Source organism: Rhinopithecus bieti, unplaced genomic scaffold (assembly GCF_001698545.2).
Source record: "Rhinopithecus bieti isolate Rb0 unplaced genomic scaffold, ASM169854v2 scaffold_24306, whole genome shotgun sequence".
NCBI lineage: Eukaryota > Metazoa > Chordata > Mammalia > Primates > Cercopithecidae > Rhinopithecus > Rhinopithecus bieti.
Window position 1 is genome coordinate 1,122,005 of NW_016811898.1, and position 15,443 is coordinate 1,137,447.

The 15,443-nt window shown below is 39.0% G+C and overlaps 1 protein-coding gene across 1 annotated transcript in view; it reads left to right on the forward strand.

Annotated features, from left to right (window-relative positions):
- Positions 1 to 15,443, forward strand: part of HCFC2 (host cell factor C2) — a 48,492-nt gene that overhangs the window by 12,892 nt on the left and 20,157 nt on the right. The window contains exons 4-7 of the mRNA XM_017895297.1: positions 2,479 to 2,687; positions 3,785 to 3,869; positions 10,693 to 10,799; positions 10,906 to 11,094. Of these exons, the coding sequence (XP_017750786.1) occupies positions 2,479 to 2,687; positions 3,785 to 3,869; positions 10,693 to 10,799; positions 10,906 to 11,094 (590 nt within the window). The remainder of the gene's footprint in view (positions 1 to 2,478; positions 2,688 to 3,784; positions 3,870 to 10,692; positions 10,800 to 10,905; positions 11,095 to 15,443) is intronic.

The window sequence follows — 15,443 nt, forward strand, 5'->3', positions numbered from 1 at the left end:
GCTAAGTTGTGATGAAGGAAAACATTTGCATATGTATATGTATATGAGTGTTCGTGTACGTGCATGTTTATACGTCTGTGTCTGTGTGTCTGTATGTATATATATGTTTATGTAATTTTTATTTCCTGTTCTGTGAACTGTCAGTTTATATCTTTTTATCTGTGTCTGTTGTGTGAGTGGTCATTATCTTGGTTTTAGGAAAATTTGACCTTTTTTTCTGCAACCTGTGCTAAACTTTTTAAGTTTGTCCTTTTTTCTTTTGACATTGTTTATGGTGGGGGTTTTTTGTTTTTTGTGTTTTTTTGAGACGAAGTTTCGCTCTGTCACCCAGGCTGGACTGCAGCCGTGCGATCTCAGCTCACTGCAACCTCCACCACCCGGGTTCAAGTGATTCTCCTGCCTCAGCCTCCCGAGTAGCTGGGATTACAGGCGCCTGCAACCACGCCCAGCTAATTTTTGTATTTTTAGTAGAGACAGAGTTTCACCATGTTGGCCAGGCTGGTCTTGAACTCCTAACCACAGGTGATCCACCTGCCTCGGCCTCCCAAACTGCTGAGATTACAGGTGTGAACCACTGCACCGGACCCCAGCCTGTTTTTTTTTTTTTTAAACTATCTTATTAACTGCTTTCTATATACTATACTTTGCTTTTTTTTCCCCCATTTCTTTACTTTTCCCCTATTTATTATTTTTCTTTGACTGTTTCCCTCTAGTGATCTAAGAATTATATGTGCTAATTTTGTGCATACCTTAGTTGCTTGGAAATTAACACATTTAAAATGAAAATATCCTGTTAACCTTGGGAATAAATTACTGTCTTTATTTTAACATTCTTTTGCCTACCTCCTTTTCTGTATGTTCCATGTATTTTGAATCTTAATCCAGGTTATGATAAATTTTAAAATTAACTTAGTAGTAAGTTTTTCTTAGTGGTTATTTAGATCTTATAACCACAGATTTCAACATCAGTTTAGATGTAACCACAAATTACTACCATTTCTCTTATTCAAAGTATTATTTCTTTCTTTATTTTTTATTTATTTATTTATTTTGAGACGGAGTCTCGCTCTGTCACCCAGGCTGGAGTGCAGCGGTGTGATCTCGGCTCACTGCAAGCTCTGCCTCCCAGGTTCACACTATTCTCCTGCCTCAGCCTCCCAAGTAGCTGGGGCTACAGGCGCGCCCACCACCATGCCTGGCTAGTTTTTTGTATTTTTGTTAGTAGAGACGGGGTGTCACCGTATTAGCTAGGATGGTCTCGATCTCCTGACCTCGTGATCCTCCCGCCTCAGCCTCCCAAAGTGCTGGGATTACAGGCATGAGCCACCACACCAGGCCTATTCAAAGTATTGTATTTCTTTTTCTTTCTCCTAGATAACATCCTAGAATTATTTTCCCCAAAACAATTATGTAGCTAAACTTTGAAGTTTTATATGTCCTGAAATGTTTTAATTTTTGCCCTTACACTTGAATAATAATTTTGTAGGAAATAAATTTCTACAAAAGTCATTTTGCTCAAAACTTCAAAACATGCATGAAACTTACTGCCAGTTTCTAAAGTTAAAACTATGTAGGACATTGCTATGACAATATAATGAAAATTTTAATAGTTGCAAAGCAGTATTTTTAGTATGCCTCATTTATCCATATGTGTTTATCCATAGACAGAGGTGTCTTAAGGGATATTTACCAAAATATTTTCAATAGTGATTGTTCTGGTTATCTAGTGCCATACAGTAAACTGCCCCAAAATTTAGTGATGCAGAATAATAACCATTTGATTATGTTCATGGATTCTGTGGGTCAGGAATTTAGATAGGCCACAGGAGGGATGGCTGGGCCCTCAGCTGAGAAGTCTTGAAGGGGTTACTTCTGTGTCTGATGCCTCAACTGCGATGGCTGAAGGACAGACTCAGCTGGTTCTGTCACCCTACATACCTACATATGGCCATCCAGATGGTAGTTTTATGGGAGTTGCACTTCTTACATGGCGGTTCAGGATTCCAAGAGTAAGTATTCTACTTAAGCCGTTTAGGCCTTCTGCAATGCAGCCTCAGAAGTCACATAGTGTTCTTTCACCATACCCTATTAATCAAAGCAATCACAAAACAGTCCAGAATCAAGGGAAGGGAACATAGACCCAACTTCCTGATGGGAAGAGGGTCAGAGGATTTGTAGCTATGATTTAACACCAACAGTTGACAAGTTGTCATTGATAAGAGTGTTGGCTAAATGATAACAGGAATTATTTTTAATCTCTTCTGCTCACTACTGAGCTCCAGAAGAGTGCCTGGTACATAGTAGTGTTTGATAAGTATGTATTGTATGAATGAGGTTTGGGGTTTCTGCTCTCCTAATGCCTTTCTGTACTATATGAACTTTTCATAGTAAGCACATTTTATCTTTATAAATAGAAATAAAATGCAAATAAAGAGTATATATTATCTGAATATTTTAATTTTTCCTATGATATCCTAGATATTTAAATGATTTTTATGAGTTGGAGCTACAGCATGGCTCTGGTGTTGTGGGCTGGAGCATTCCAGTGACTAAAGGGGTTGTGCCTTCTCCAAGAGAATCCCACACAGCTGTTATATATTGCAAAAAAGATTCTGGAAGTCCAAAAATGTATGTTTTTGGTGGAATGTGTGGTGCTCGCCTGGATGACCTATGGCAGCTTGACTTAGGTAAGTTTAACTTCATTCAGGCTCAGGAATAAGGCAAATTAAAAGATGCTTTGAAAAATATTATTGATTGCAGTATTTATTGAGTTGTACTTAGATTTATAACTAGCACTTGTGGCCCCAGGGACGGCTGATGTGTTATATGAATGGTTGCTGATAAATCAGATTGAGAAAATGAATGTTTGGTTTATGATAGTAACTCTCTTGTGCGTTCTATAAACAGGGTTACCGTATGTCCTGGTTTACCTGGGATGATTCTGGTTTATGCTTATTGTCTTGTGTAATTATCAATAGTACAATACTCCCTTTCACTCTGAAAAATGTCCTGTACAGGATGATAACTTTATATGGTTACCCTATCTACAGGAAATGTAGCATTAACAATGTTATTCGTGGTCAGTAGAAAACCCTTAAGTAGTTCTCTCTAAAGGGATCTTAGGAATGAATGATTGGAGGGTAGTGTGCCTCTCACCTTTGACTATCTTCTGTCCAGTGTACTCTTACTTTAAATGATAAAATCTCTAATATTATTCTTAATTCAAAATTGGTGGCACCCTAAGCACACTTATTTATTACAAATACAGTCATCCCTCGGTATCTGTGGAGGATTTATTCAGGACCAAAATCCTCCCCTGATACCAGAATCCATGGATGTTCAAGTCCCTGATATAAAATGGTGTAATATTTGCGTATTCACCCATATACTTTAAATCATCTCCACTTGAGATTACTTATACCACCTAATATAATGTAAATACTATATAAATGGTTGTTATACTGTATTGTTTAGGGAATAATGACAAAAAGAAAACATGTTCAGTGCAACCAAAGTTTTTTTGTGAATATTTTCAATCTGTGGTTAATTGAATCCATTGATGCAGGACCCATGGATACAGAGGGCTAACTGTACTAACATTAAGTGTAAATAGATTTCTGATTGGCAGTTTATGTAAGCTAGAAATGTTTAAGATAATGTTCAAATAATTGTTTTAAAATACTTTGTTTTATTTTGGTAAGTCCTTGTTTTATTTTTTGAAATTATGCAAGTTGAAGTAATTTACAGTTGTTAGATCAAGTTGCTAATATATTTTTACTTTTAGAAACTATGTCGTGGTCAAAACCAGAAACTAAAGGGACAGTGCCACTTCCACGAAGCCTTCATACAGCCAGTGTTATAGGAAACAAGTATGGTGGTTTTTGTATTTTGCTTCTGTTTTGTTTGTTTTTTTTTAAAACAACTTAAGCACACAAAGAAAGTAACGCTAGTAGTTTCTTAGAAATAGATTATGAAGCTTAACAAAGTTTGATTGTGCTTACTGGAGCTAAAATAATTTGTCTGTAGAAGCAAAAATACTTAATATGCCATTTTCTTATGCTCTCTCTTTTACTTCTTTGCATTCCTTATAATGCCTTGCCCAGAGTAGGCTTTATGTAAGTGTAAACCTGGGTGTTGCCAAACTAATCACCTAACTCACTGTTTCCTTTTTCATATTTTTGGTATTGCTTCATTTGTACTGAGGCACATGCTCTTAATGATTATGCTTTAGATGGCAATATAGAGTTGATGGTTAGAATACAAACTCTGTAACCAGATGGCCTAAATTCAAGACTCAGCTTTGGCACTTGTCGTGTATGACCTGGGGCAAGAAAATTTAATATGTTTGTACCTCACTTTCCTTAAGTATACAATGTGGATTAAAGTAAAACCTACTTGACAAGGCTGTAATGAAGACAAAATGAATTAATACATATGAAATGCTTAGAACAGTTTCTGGTATGAAGTGAGCACTCCATAAATGTTGACTATTACTACCATCAACAAATTCCCTTATTTGTGCAACATTGTGCCACAATTAGGAGTACTGTTTAATCAGAATTTAATGAAATAGTTACTATTTCAGGGATTCTACCTTAAATGTAATATTTTAGGAAATGATTGTTGTAATTTAGAACCTAGTTTTTTTTTTTTTAAATAAACTCAAAACCAAACAGGATGGTCTTTACATTTAAACAAAATCTTATACATTTTTATACTTTTTTTTAACTGAAGAGCCATTTTATAAAATGAAATTTTCCATTGAAACCCCCAACATATAAAATGGATTTAAAAATAGAGCTCTGGCTGGGCATGGGTGTCACACCTGTAATCCAGCCGCTTGGAAGGCCTAAGGTGGAGGATGGCCTGAGCCCAGGAGGTTGAGTTGCAGCAGACCATTATCATGCCAACTGCACTCTAGCCTGGGCACAGGACAAGATCCTGTCTCAAAAAAGAAGAACCAAAAATCTCTGATTGCGATAAAAAAAGAGAAATAGATCTCTGGTGACATCAGGTCGCATGGGCCCTGATATCTGCCGATGAGCGCTTTCTCTGTCCAGCAGCCATCAGGACTATCGTCTTAAATAACTCTAGGGCTCCTAAAGGAAACACAGTTAAAGTTTATTGTTAAGTGATATCAATTGACCAAACGATTACTTGAAAATTTAATCCTCTTCGGGGTTAATATATGCATACAATTTTAAATTTGACTTTGGATGTCATAGATCAAATTGAGTATCTTCTGACGGAGCGTACCCTAGTTATATTATAGGCAATATTGATTTATAAATATATACTAATGAAATATTCTTCACTTAAGTAACTTGCCAGAGGAGAGAAATAATTGTGATTTGTATGCTCATAAAATTGTAAAATCTTGAAAGAGACCACCTTTATTCATCTCTTATTCCCATCTACTTTGAGCAATGGTAAGTGAATGAATAGTCTGAAGCTCTAGTCAACTGATAGGAGAGTTTTCTATTCTAGCACTATCAAATCCAAGAAGTAAAATGAAATAAGCTACATACGTTTTTGTTTTGTTGTTGCTACCGGATGTACATTTTTGGTGATGGTCCCACATAAGGGGGAAAATTCTGAACTTCACCTTCATGATGTGAATGAGAAACATTACCAGTTCATATTCTTACCCTAAATCTGGATCCTGTGAGTTTTTTAAAGTTACTCATTTGAATTAAACTTTATTAATAAGGTAATTTGTAATTCTTGTAAGACAAAGATTAGTCCATGGATATTTCGTATCTTTCAGATACCAACAGAGTGACCACCCTAGTATCAGATTCTCAGGAAAGATAACAAAAAATTCAAGACCAAGACCAAGAGCTGGCCACTGTGCTGTTGCAATTGGCACTCGATTGTATTTTGGAGTGGAAGAGATGGCTACAAAAAAGCACTGAATAGCAAGTTTGCTGCAAGGATCTTTGGTATCTTGATACTGGTAGTAGAGTTAATAACAGAATAAACTTTTCTCTTAGGTAGAGCACGTCAATGTCTGCCTTTTGAGGACTACTTGTAACATTTACTACCTCTGTTTACCCATAATTAAGTCATGGAATGGAGAAACAATATGACATGTAGTATTATTCTCACTCCTGAGAAGATATTAATTTATCCTCTCTTGAGTGTAGACTGGATTAAAGACTCCTTTGCAAAGAATAAGAGTATGGAAAGGAGAAAATAGTAGCTTTAACATAAACCTGCAAGCAGGGAGAAACCTGGCAAGTACCACCTTAATCAATGATCAAGTGTTAATATCATAGTGATAGTTAGTATCATCTTACTCCGTAATATCATGTGATAAGTAAACGTACCTTCGGTGGTATTCTCCCAAAATCCATAATCTCAGTCTAATCTATTGTATTTTATAAAATATCAGACAAGCCCAAATGAAGGTATATTCTTAGATCTTCTGCAAAGAATATGTGAGCAGTACTATCAGACAGTTCAAAGCGAAGGAAACAAGGAAATACTAAGAAAATAATCAAAAAGTGAGAGGAGACAAAGGGACATTACAGCGTGAATGTGATGTTGTGTCTGGATGGATCCTGGAACAAAAAAAGACATAAATTGAAAAACACTGAGTGAATCTGAGTTGTCTATTAGTGAGTTAATAGTATTACACAATAATTTCTTGAGTTTAACAAATGTGCCTTCTATTATTGGAAGCTCGGAGAAAAGTGGAAAACCGGAGGCCAGGAGGGTTTATGCATGCCTGTACTATCTTGCAACTCTTCTGCCAAACCTAACAATTCATTTGAAAATAAAAGGTTTTGAGAGAGAAAAGAGGCTGGTAGGTGCAGTGGCTCACCACCTGTAATCCTAGCACTTTGGGAAGCTGAGCAGGAGGAATTACTTTGGGGCATGAGGGTCAAGACCAAGCCCTGAGCAAATAATAGTGAGACCCCCATCTCACCACAACAAAAAACTTAGCAGTTACAGTAGGGCTCATTCCTACAGTCCCAGCTTCTGGGAGGCTGAGGACGAAGAGGGATCACTTGAGCCCAGAGTCTGAAGAGTCTACCTGCAGTGAGCATCTGATTATCTCCACTGACTCCAGGTCTGCGGTGTCAGAGCACAACGACCCCCATCTCTAAAGGAGGAAAAAATTATTATTAGAGGCCCAAATTTTTAAAAAATGTGTACCTCACATCAATTATATAATAAATATTGATTGACAGCTGTGAATAGCAGCACATTGTTCTAAATGACTGAGGAAAATAGCAGCAAACAAGACTGATAGTGCCCCTGCTCTCCAACAAAGACTATACATTCTGAGGTCCGGTACGACAGACAAGCAGAGAACATGACGCAATAGTGAAACAGATTAACAAAATAAGTCAGGTTTCTGTTCAATTCATGTGCAAATACATGAAGAATAGTGGTGTTAGGTATTGGGCCGGGAGTGGTGGCTGCTTCAGGGTGGGTAGCAAAAAAAGGCTCTGTGATGAGATACGTGGGAATGTAATATTCGACTGTTGAGAAGGAGATACCCACATAAAAAGGCCAGAGAAACCACTGCAGGAAGAGGAACATGCACATACGAAGGAGTCTGAGATGGGGAATACTTGGACATGTTTAGCAACAGATTTGACTGGGTAAACAAAGAGGAAAGTGTAGGAATGGGAGGTTTAGAGAGATGACACAACATAGGGCCGTGAATGTCCGCGTGTATGAATTATCTAACAGTTATTTTAAGTGCAGCAAGGAAAGTTACGTGTAAGTTGAAGGAGAGATGTGACACATTCTGAGTGCACTTTGATACAATGGGTCACTGGCAGTTGTATGGAAAATAATTTTTTTTTTTTATTTGAGGCGGAGTCTTGCTATGTTGCCCAGGCTGGAGCTGCAGTGGGCCAGGATCTCACGCTCACTGCAAGCTCCGCCTTCCGGTTCACGTATTCTCCATGCCTCGGACTCTGGAGTAGCTCGGGCACTACAGAGTGCCCGCCACCCATCGCCCGGCTAGCCTTTTGTATTTTTAGTAGAGACCGTATACGTGGGGGTTTCACTCGTGCTTAGCCAGATCAGGTCTCCGATTCTCCTACCCTCGTGAATCGCCCGTCCTCTTGCTCCCAAAGTGCTGGGATTTACAGACTGAGCCACCGCGCACTGGCGACTCCAGGTGTTTTCAAAGCATTTATAAAGTAGAAACGTTGGCAAGGACACACACCAAACAAGGGCATCTATCTGAGAATGCTGAGCTGCATATGTTTTCTGTCAAAGCTTTTCTGTCACTTAGTTTCTGTGTAGTTCCACAGGTAGCATGTGTTGTTTTTGTAGATATATGTGTTAGTTGTTAAAAATCTAAAACCGCTCACAATCTCTTATATATCATAGTTGAAAAGAAATAATGAAAACGGAGATGAAAGAGCCAGTAAATGCTTCCTTATGAACAGACACGCATGTACGCTAGTCATATGTGTAAGAAAATATAATATGTATATATGAGAGAAAATTGAACTTACTGGTTACATCTTTATATGTAATATATATTTATTATGTATTTTTATTTATTTTGTTTTTTTTTGAGAGCACAGTCTCACTCTGCTCGCCCAGGGCTGGAGTGCGAGTGGGCACACGGAATCGTCAGCTCCACTCTCAAGGCTCCTGCCTCCCGGGGTTCACCAACACTTGTCTAATGTCTCCTACGTTCTCCTGCCTCAGCCTCCTGAGTCCGCTGACCAGCCTACCAGCAGCTTGTGCATGCCGGTTCTTGGTTAATATTTTTTTTACTGTGTGAGGGTGGTGTTTCGGGCTGCATTCTCTTCTTGTGTCGCCGCCGCCACCCCTCGCTCCTATTTTTGTATTTTTAGGATAGAGACGGGTTTCACAGATGTTAGCCAGGATTAGTCTCGATCTCCTGACCTGTCCGCCTCCGGTGTCTCCCAACTGTGTGTATATAGGCTTGAGCCATGTCCCGGCAACCTGAATTGAAAATTAGTGAAGAAGAGAGATGTGAATAGTCTACAGGATAAGCTTCAGTCGCTCGGCGCTGAAATTTGTGGGATGAAAAAATGTGGTATGACTGAATTTTCGGTCTGTATTGTATTATTGTGTTTTGAGCCAGATTCTCTAGAAGATAATGGGTATCTATGCGTTAAAAAGGTTTAAATATGAATGGTATTGAATGGCCTGTTGTTTCATAAACCTTTTCATAATAAGTTTTTTATATAGATTCATTATTATTTCTAAAGTAATCATGGCCACGATCATAAGGGCAAAATATAGATTTTGCTTTTCCTCTTGATAAGTTAGCATCAGTTTTGGTGGAAGAGGGGGCTCATCTTGTTTTGTTTTTTTTCTTCACTTTTAGTTAAACTTTGTGCATTTGATAGCATGTAAAAGAGTAATAGAATTCCATGAGGCTTTCTATGAAAAATCACAGTTCTTTGCTCGCACCTTTCCTCATTTTACTTGCTTTACAAGCATTTATTTGTTCTTAACTCTGTTAAATGATTCTTTAGGTATTTACTTCCATATCTCTATATCACACACATATATTATTACTTTGATATATATATTTTTTTTCATTCAGGGAATAATGTGCTCACTTTCTGCTATGGAAGTTGAGGATTTATCTCTTCCTCCCACCATTCCTTTTTTCTTTTTTTTTTTTTGAGATGGAGTCTCACTCTGCCACCCAGGCTGGAGTGCAGTGATATGATCTCGGCTCACTGCAACCTCCACCTCCCATGTTCAAGTGATTCTCCTGCCTCAGCCTTCCAAGTAGCTGGGATTACAGGTGCCAGCCACCACGCCTGGCTAATTTTTGTATTTTTAGTAAAGACAGAGTTTCACCATGTTGGCCAGGCTGGTCTTGAACTCCTGATCTCAGGTAATCCGCCCACCTCGGCCTCCCAAAGTGCTGAGATTACAGGCGTGAACCACCATGCCCAGCTGGTAGTACAATAAAATGGATTTTAAAAAATAGAGCTCTGGCTGGGCATGGTGGCTCACACCTGTAATCCCAGCACTTTGGAAGGCCAAGGTGGAAGGATGGCCTGAGCCCAGGAGGTTGAGTTTGCAGCAGACCATTATCATGCCACTGCACTCTAGCCTGGGCAACAGGACAAGATCCTGTCTCAAAAAAAAAAAAAATCTCTGATTTGCATAAAAAAAAAAATAGATCTCTGGTTGACATCAGGTCACATGGGCCCTGATATCTGCCTGATGAGCCTTTCTCTTCCAGCAGCCATCAGGCTTGTCTTAAGAACTCCTAGGGCCCTAAAGGAACACAGTTTAAAGTTTTTTGTTTAAGTGATATCAATGACCAAAGTTATATGAAATTTAATCCTCTTCGGTTACTATATGCATACAATTTTAAATTTGACTTTGGATGTCATAGATCAATTGAGTATCTTTCTGACTGAGGTACCCTTAGTATATTATAGGCAATATTGATTTTTAAATATATTATAATTGAAATATTCTTCACTTTAAGTAACTTGCCAGAGAGAAATAATTGTGATTCTGTATTGCTTCATAAAATTGTAAAATCTTGAAAGAAGACCACTTTATTCATCTTCTTATTCCCATTACTTTGACAATGGTAAGTGAATGAATAGTTCTGAAGCTCTGAGTCAACTGATAGGAGAGTTTTCTATTCTTAGCACTTCAAATCCAAGAAGTAAAATGAAATAAGCTACTTTACGTTTTTGTTTTGTTGTTGCTCAGGATGTACATTTTTGGTGGATGGGTCCCACATAAGGGGGAAAATACTGAGACTTCACCTCATGATTGTGAATGGAGATGTACCAGTTCATTTTCTTACCTAAATCTGGGTGAGTTTTTTAAGAGTTACTCATTGAATTAAACTTTATTAATAAGGTAATTTTTGTAATTTTGTTAAGAACAAAAGATTAGTCATGGATATTTCTATCTTTTCAGATACAACAGAGTGGACCACCCTAGTATCAGATTCTCAGGAAGATAAAAAAAATTCAAGACCAAGACCAAGAGCTGGCCACTGTGCTGTTGCAATTGGCACTCGATTGTATTTTTGGAGTGGAAGAGATGGCTACAAAAAAGCACTGAATAGTCAAGTTTGCTGCAAGGATCTTTGGTATCTTGATACTGGTAGGTAAGAGTAATTAACAAATAAACTTTTTCCTTTAGGTAAGCACTCAAATGTCTGCCTTTTGAGACTTACTGTAAATGTTACTACCTCTGTTTCCCATAATTAAGTATGAATGGAAGAAACAATATGTGTAGTTATTCTCCACTCCTGAGAAGTATATAATTATCCTCTCCTTGAGTGTAGACTGGATTTAAAGACTCCTTTGCAAAGAATAGAGTATGGAAAGGGAAAATAGTAGCTTTACAGAAACCTGGCAAGCAGGAGAAACCTGGCAAGTACCACCTTAATCAAGTGATCAAGGTTAATATCATTAGTGATAAGTTAGTATCATTTACTCCCTAATATCATGTGATAAGTAAAAGTACCTTGGTGGTATTCCCAAATCCATAATCTCAGTCTAACTATGAGAAAATATCAGACAAGCCCAAATTGAGGTATATTCTAGATCTTCTGCAAAGAATATGTGAGCAGTACTATTCAGAAGTTTCAAAGCGAAGGAAAACAAGGAAAGACTAAGAAATAATCAAAAAGTGGAGGAGACAAAGGAGACATTACAGCTGAATGTGATGTTGTGTTCTGGATTGGATCCTGGAACAAAAAAAGACATTAATTGAAAAACTGGTGAAATCTGAGTTGTCTATAGTTGAGTTAATAGTATTACACCAATAATTTCTTAGTTTTAACAAATGTGCTTCTATTAGGGGAAGCTGGAGAAAAGGGAAAACTGGGGCCAGGGGGTTATGGCAATGCTGTACTATCTTTGCAACTCTTCTGCAAACCTAAAATTATTTTAAAATAAAAGGTTTTTAAAAAGAGGCTGGGTGCAGTGGCTCACACCTGTAATCCTAGCACTTTGGGAAGCTGAGGCAGGAGGATTACTTGGGGCCATGAGTTCAAGACAAGCCTGAGCAATATAGTGAGACCCCCATCTCCACCAAACAAAAAATTAGCCAGGTACAGTGGCTCATGCCTATAGTCCCAGCTTCTTGGGAGGCTGAGGCAAGAGGATCACTTGAGCCCAGAAGTCTGAGTCTACCTGCAGTGAGCTCTGATTACTCCACTGCACTCCAGTCTGGGTGTCAGAGCAAGACCCCATCTCTAAAGGAGGAAAAAATTATTAGAGTGCCACAATTTTTAAAAATGTGTACCTCACATCAATTTTTAATAAATATTGATTGACAGCTGTGTAGCAGGAATTGTTCTAAATGCTGAGAATATAGCAGCAAACAAGACTGATAGTGCCCCTGCTCTCACAAAGAACTTACATTCTGAGGGGGTACGACAGCAAGGAGATAATGAGCAATAGTGAAACAGATTAACAAAATAAGTTCAGTTTCTGTTAATCATGTGAATACATGAGATAGTGGTGTTAGGTATTGGGCACGGGAGTGGTGGCTGCTTCAGGGTGGGTAGGCAAAAAAGGCTTCTGTGATGAGATGACGTGGGATGTTATTCGACTGGTGAGAAGGAGATACCCACATAAAAAGGCCAGAGAAACCACTGCAGGAAGAGGGAACAGCACATACAAGGAGTCTGAGATGGGAATACTTGGCATGTTTGGCAACAGATTTGAACTGGGTAAACAAAGAGGAAAGTGTAGGAATGGAGGTTAGAGAGATGACCACAGGACATAGGGCCTTGAATGTGGTGGTAGAATTTCTAAGTTATTTTTAAAGTGCAGCAGGAAGTTACGTGTAAGTTTGAAGGAGAGATGTGACACATTCTGATGTGCATTTTGAAATGGTCACTGGCAGTTGTATGGAAAATGAATTTTTTTTTTTTTTTTTGAGGCGGAGTCTTGCTCTGTTGCCCAGGCTGGAGTGCAGTGGCCAGATCTCAGCTCACTGCAAGCTCCGCCTCCCGGGTTCACGCTATTCTCCTGCCTCGGCCTCTGGAGTAGCTGGGACTACAGGTGCCCGCCACCTCGCCCGGCTAGTTTTTTGTATTTTTTAGTAGAGACGGGGTTTCACCGTGTTAGCCAGGATGGTCTCGATCTCCTGACCTCGTGATCCGCCCGTCTCGGCCTCCCAAAGTGCTGGGATTACAGGCTTGAGCCACCGCGCCTGGCCGACTCCAGTGTTTTCAAAATTATAAATAGAAAACTTGGAAGGACACACACCAAAGCATTATCTGAGAGCTGAGATTATACATTTTCTTCAAAGCTTTTCTGTCATTACTTGTCTGTATTTTCCACAGTAGCATGTGTTGTTTTGTAATGTAAAAAAAGTTTAAGAGTTAGTGTCTAAAATTAAGATCAGTTGAAAAAATAATTGAACAACTGAAGATAGTAATGCCTTCCCTATGAAACGAACATCGATACGAGCACGCACAGAAAAAAGATAGAAAATTGAACTACCATCGGTTCATCTTTGAAATTGGAAATTATTATATTATATTATTATTTGTATTATTTTTTTTTTTTGAGACAACAGCCCTCAACTCTGTCGCTCAGGCCTGATGCAAGTGCCAGATCTCAGCTCACTGCAAGCTCTGCCTCCCAGGGTTCACGGCGTTCTCCCTGCCTCAGCCATCCTGAGTAGCGCTGGAACAGCGCCCGCCACCTCGCCCGGCTAAGGTTTTTTTGTATTTTTAGTAGACGACGGGGTTTCACAGTGTTAGCCAGGATGGTCTTCGAGTCCTTTCCTTGACCTCGTGATCCGCCGTCTTGGCCTCCCAAAGTGCTGGGATTACAGGCCTTGAGCCACCGCGCCCGCCTGAACATTGGAAATTTTATTAACTGAATCTAAGGATTACAAGCTTCAGTCTCTGAAATTATGAAAAAATGTGTAGACTAGAATGTCTCTGTAGAGGATTATATGATGTTCGAGCAAGTCTTAAAGCGCATCTATGACTTAAAAACGGTTTAGAAAAAATGGATTTTGAATGGCCCTGTTTTTCCTATAAACTTTCATATAAGTTTTAGATATCAGTAGTATTCTAAAACGTAATCAGCACGATTCAGTACCGGGCCAAAATATAGATTTGCTTTTCCCTCTGAAAGTTCAGCATCTGTTTGGTGAAGAGGGGGCTCCATCTTGTTTTGTTTTTTTCGTTCACTTTTAGTTAAACTTTGTGATTTGAGCATTGAAAAGATAATAAATTCCAATGAGGCTTCTTGAAAAATCACAGTTCTTTGCTCCACCTTTCCCTCCTTTTACTTGCTTACAAGCATTTAATTTGTTCTTAATCTGTTAAATGATCTTTAGGTATTATACTCCATATCTCTATAGTCACACACATATAAGTTATTACTTTGATATATATATTGCTTTTTTTCATTCAGGGAATAATGTGTTCACTTTCTGCTACTGGAAGTTGAGGATTTATCTCTTCCTCCCCACCATTCCTTTTTTCTTTTTTTTTTTTGAGATGGAGTCTCACTCTGCCACCCAGGCTGGAGTGCAGTGATTAGAGTCTCGGCTCACTGCAACCTCCCCTTCACATGTTCAGTGATTCTCCTGCTCAGCCTTCCAAGATAGCTGGGATTTACAGGTGCAGCCACCACGCGCTGGCTATTTTTGTATTTTCTTAGTAAGACAGAGTTCACCATGTTGGCCAGGCTGGCTTGAACTCCTGATCTCCAGGTAATCCGCCCACCTCGGCCTCCCAAACTGCTGAGAAATTACAGGCGTGAACCACCAGCCCACTGGTAAGTACAATCCCTTTTTGTTTTTTTTTTTTTTTGAGGCGGAGTCTCGCTCTAGTCGCCCAGGCTGGAGTGCAGGGCCAGAATCTCGGCTCACTGCAAGCTCCGCCTCCCCGTTTTATGCCATTCTCCGCCCTCAGCCTCCCGAGTAGCTGGGACTACGGCGCCCGCCACCTCGCCGGCTATTTTTTGTATTTTTTAGTAGAGACGGGTTTCCACTGTGTTACAGAATGCGTCTCAAGATCTCCTGACCTCGTGATCGCGACGTTTTGGCTCAGCCCAAAGTGCTGGGATTCACAGGCTTCCAGCCACCGCGCCCGCCGGTATACAAGTCTTGATACAGGGGGTATTAATTCAGAGAGTAATGCTTCTTATAAAATATCATGTCCCAAACGTTATCTTACATTAACAGAATTGCTAACATGTATGCTGTTGGCTGAAAATTGGCTCATAAAATTAAAGAATATTAGAACTTCTAAGAAAGATAAAATAATGTAGCGTTAATACTTAGCTCCCCTTGCCTCTCCCCAGCCTCCCTCAAAAAAAAAAACTCCTTCTAGGATTCCCAGCTTCCCCCAAAAAAACTCCTTCTAGGATTAAACACATTTCCGAATCTGATGACTCAAATAGTTCGGTAGTTTCATACTGGATTGTTTTGTTTATAGATATATTTGTCCAAGAAAATAAATAAATAAATAGAAT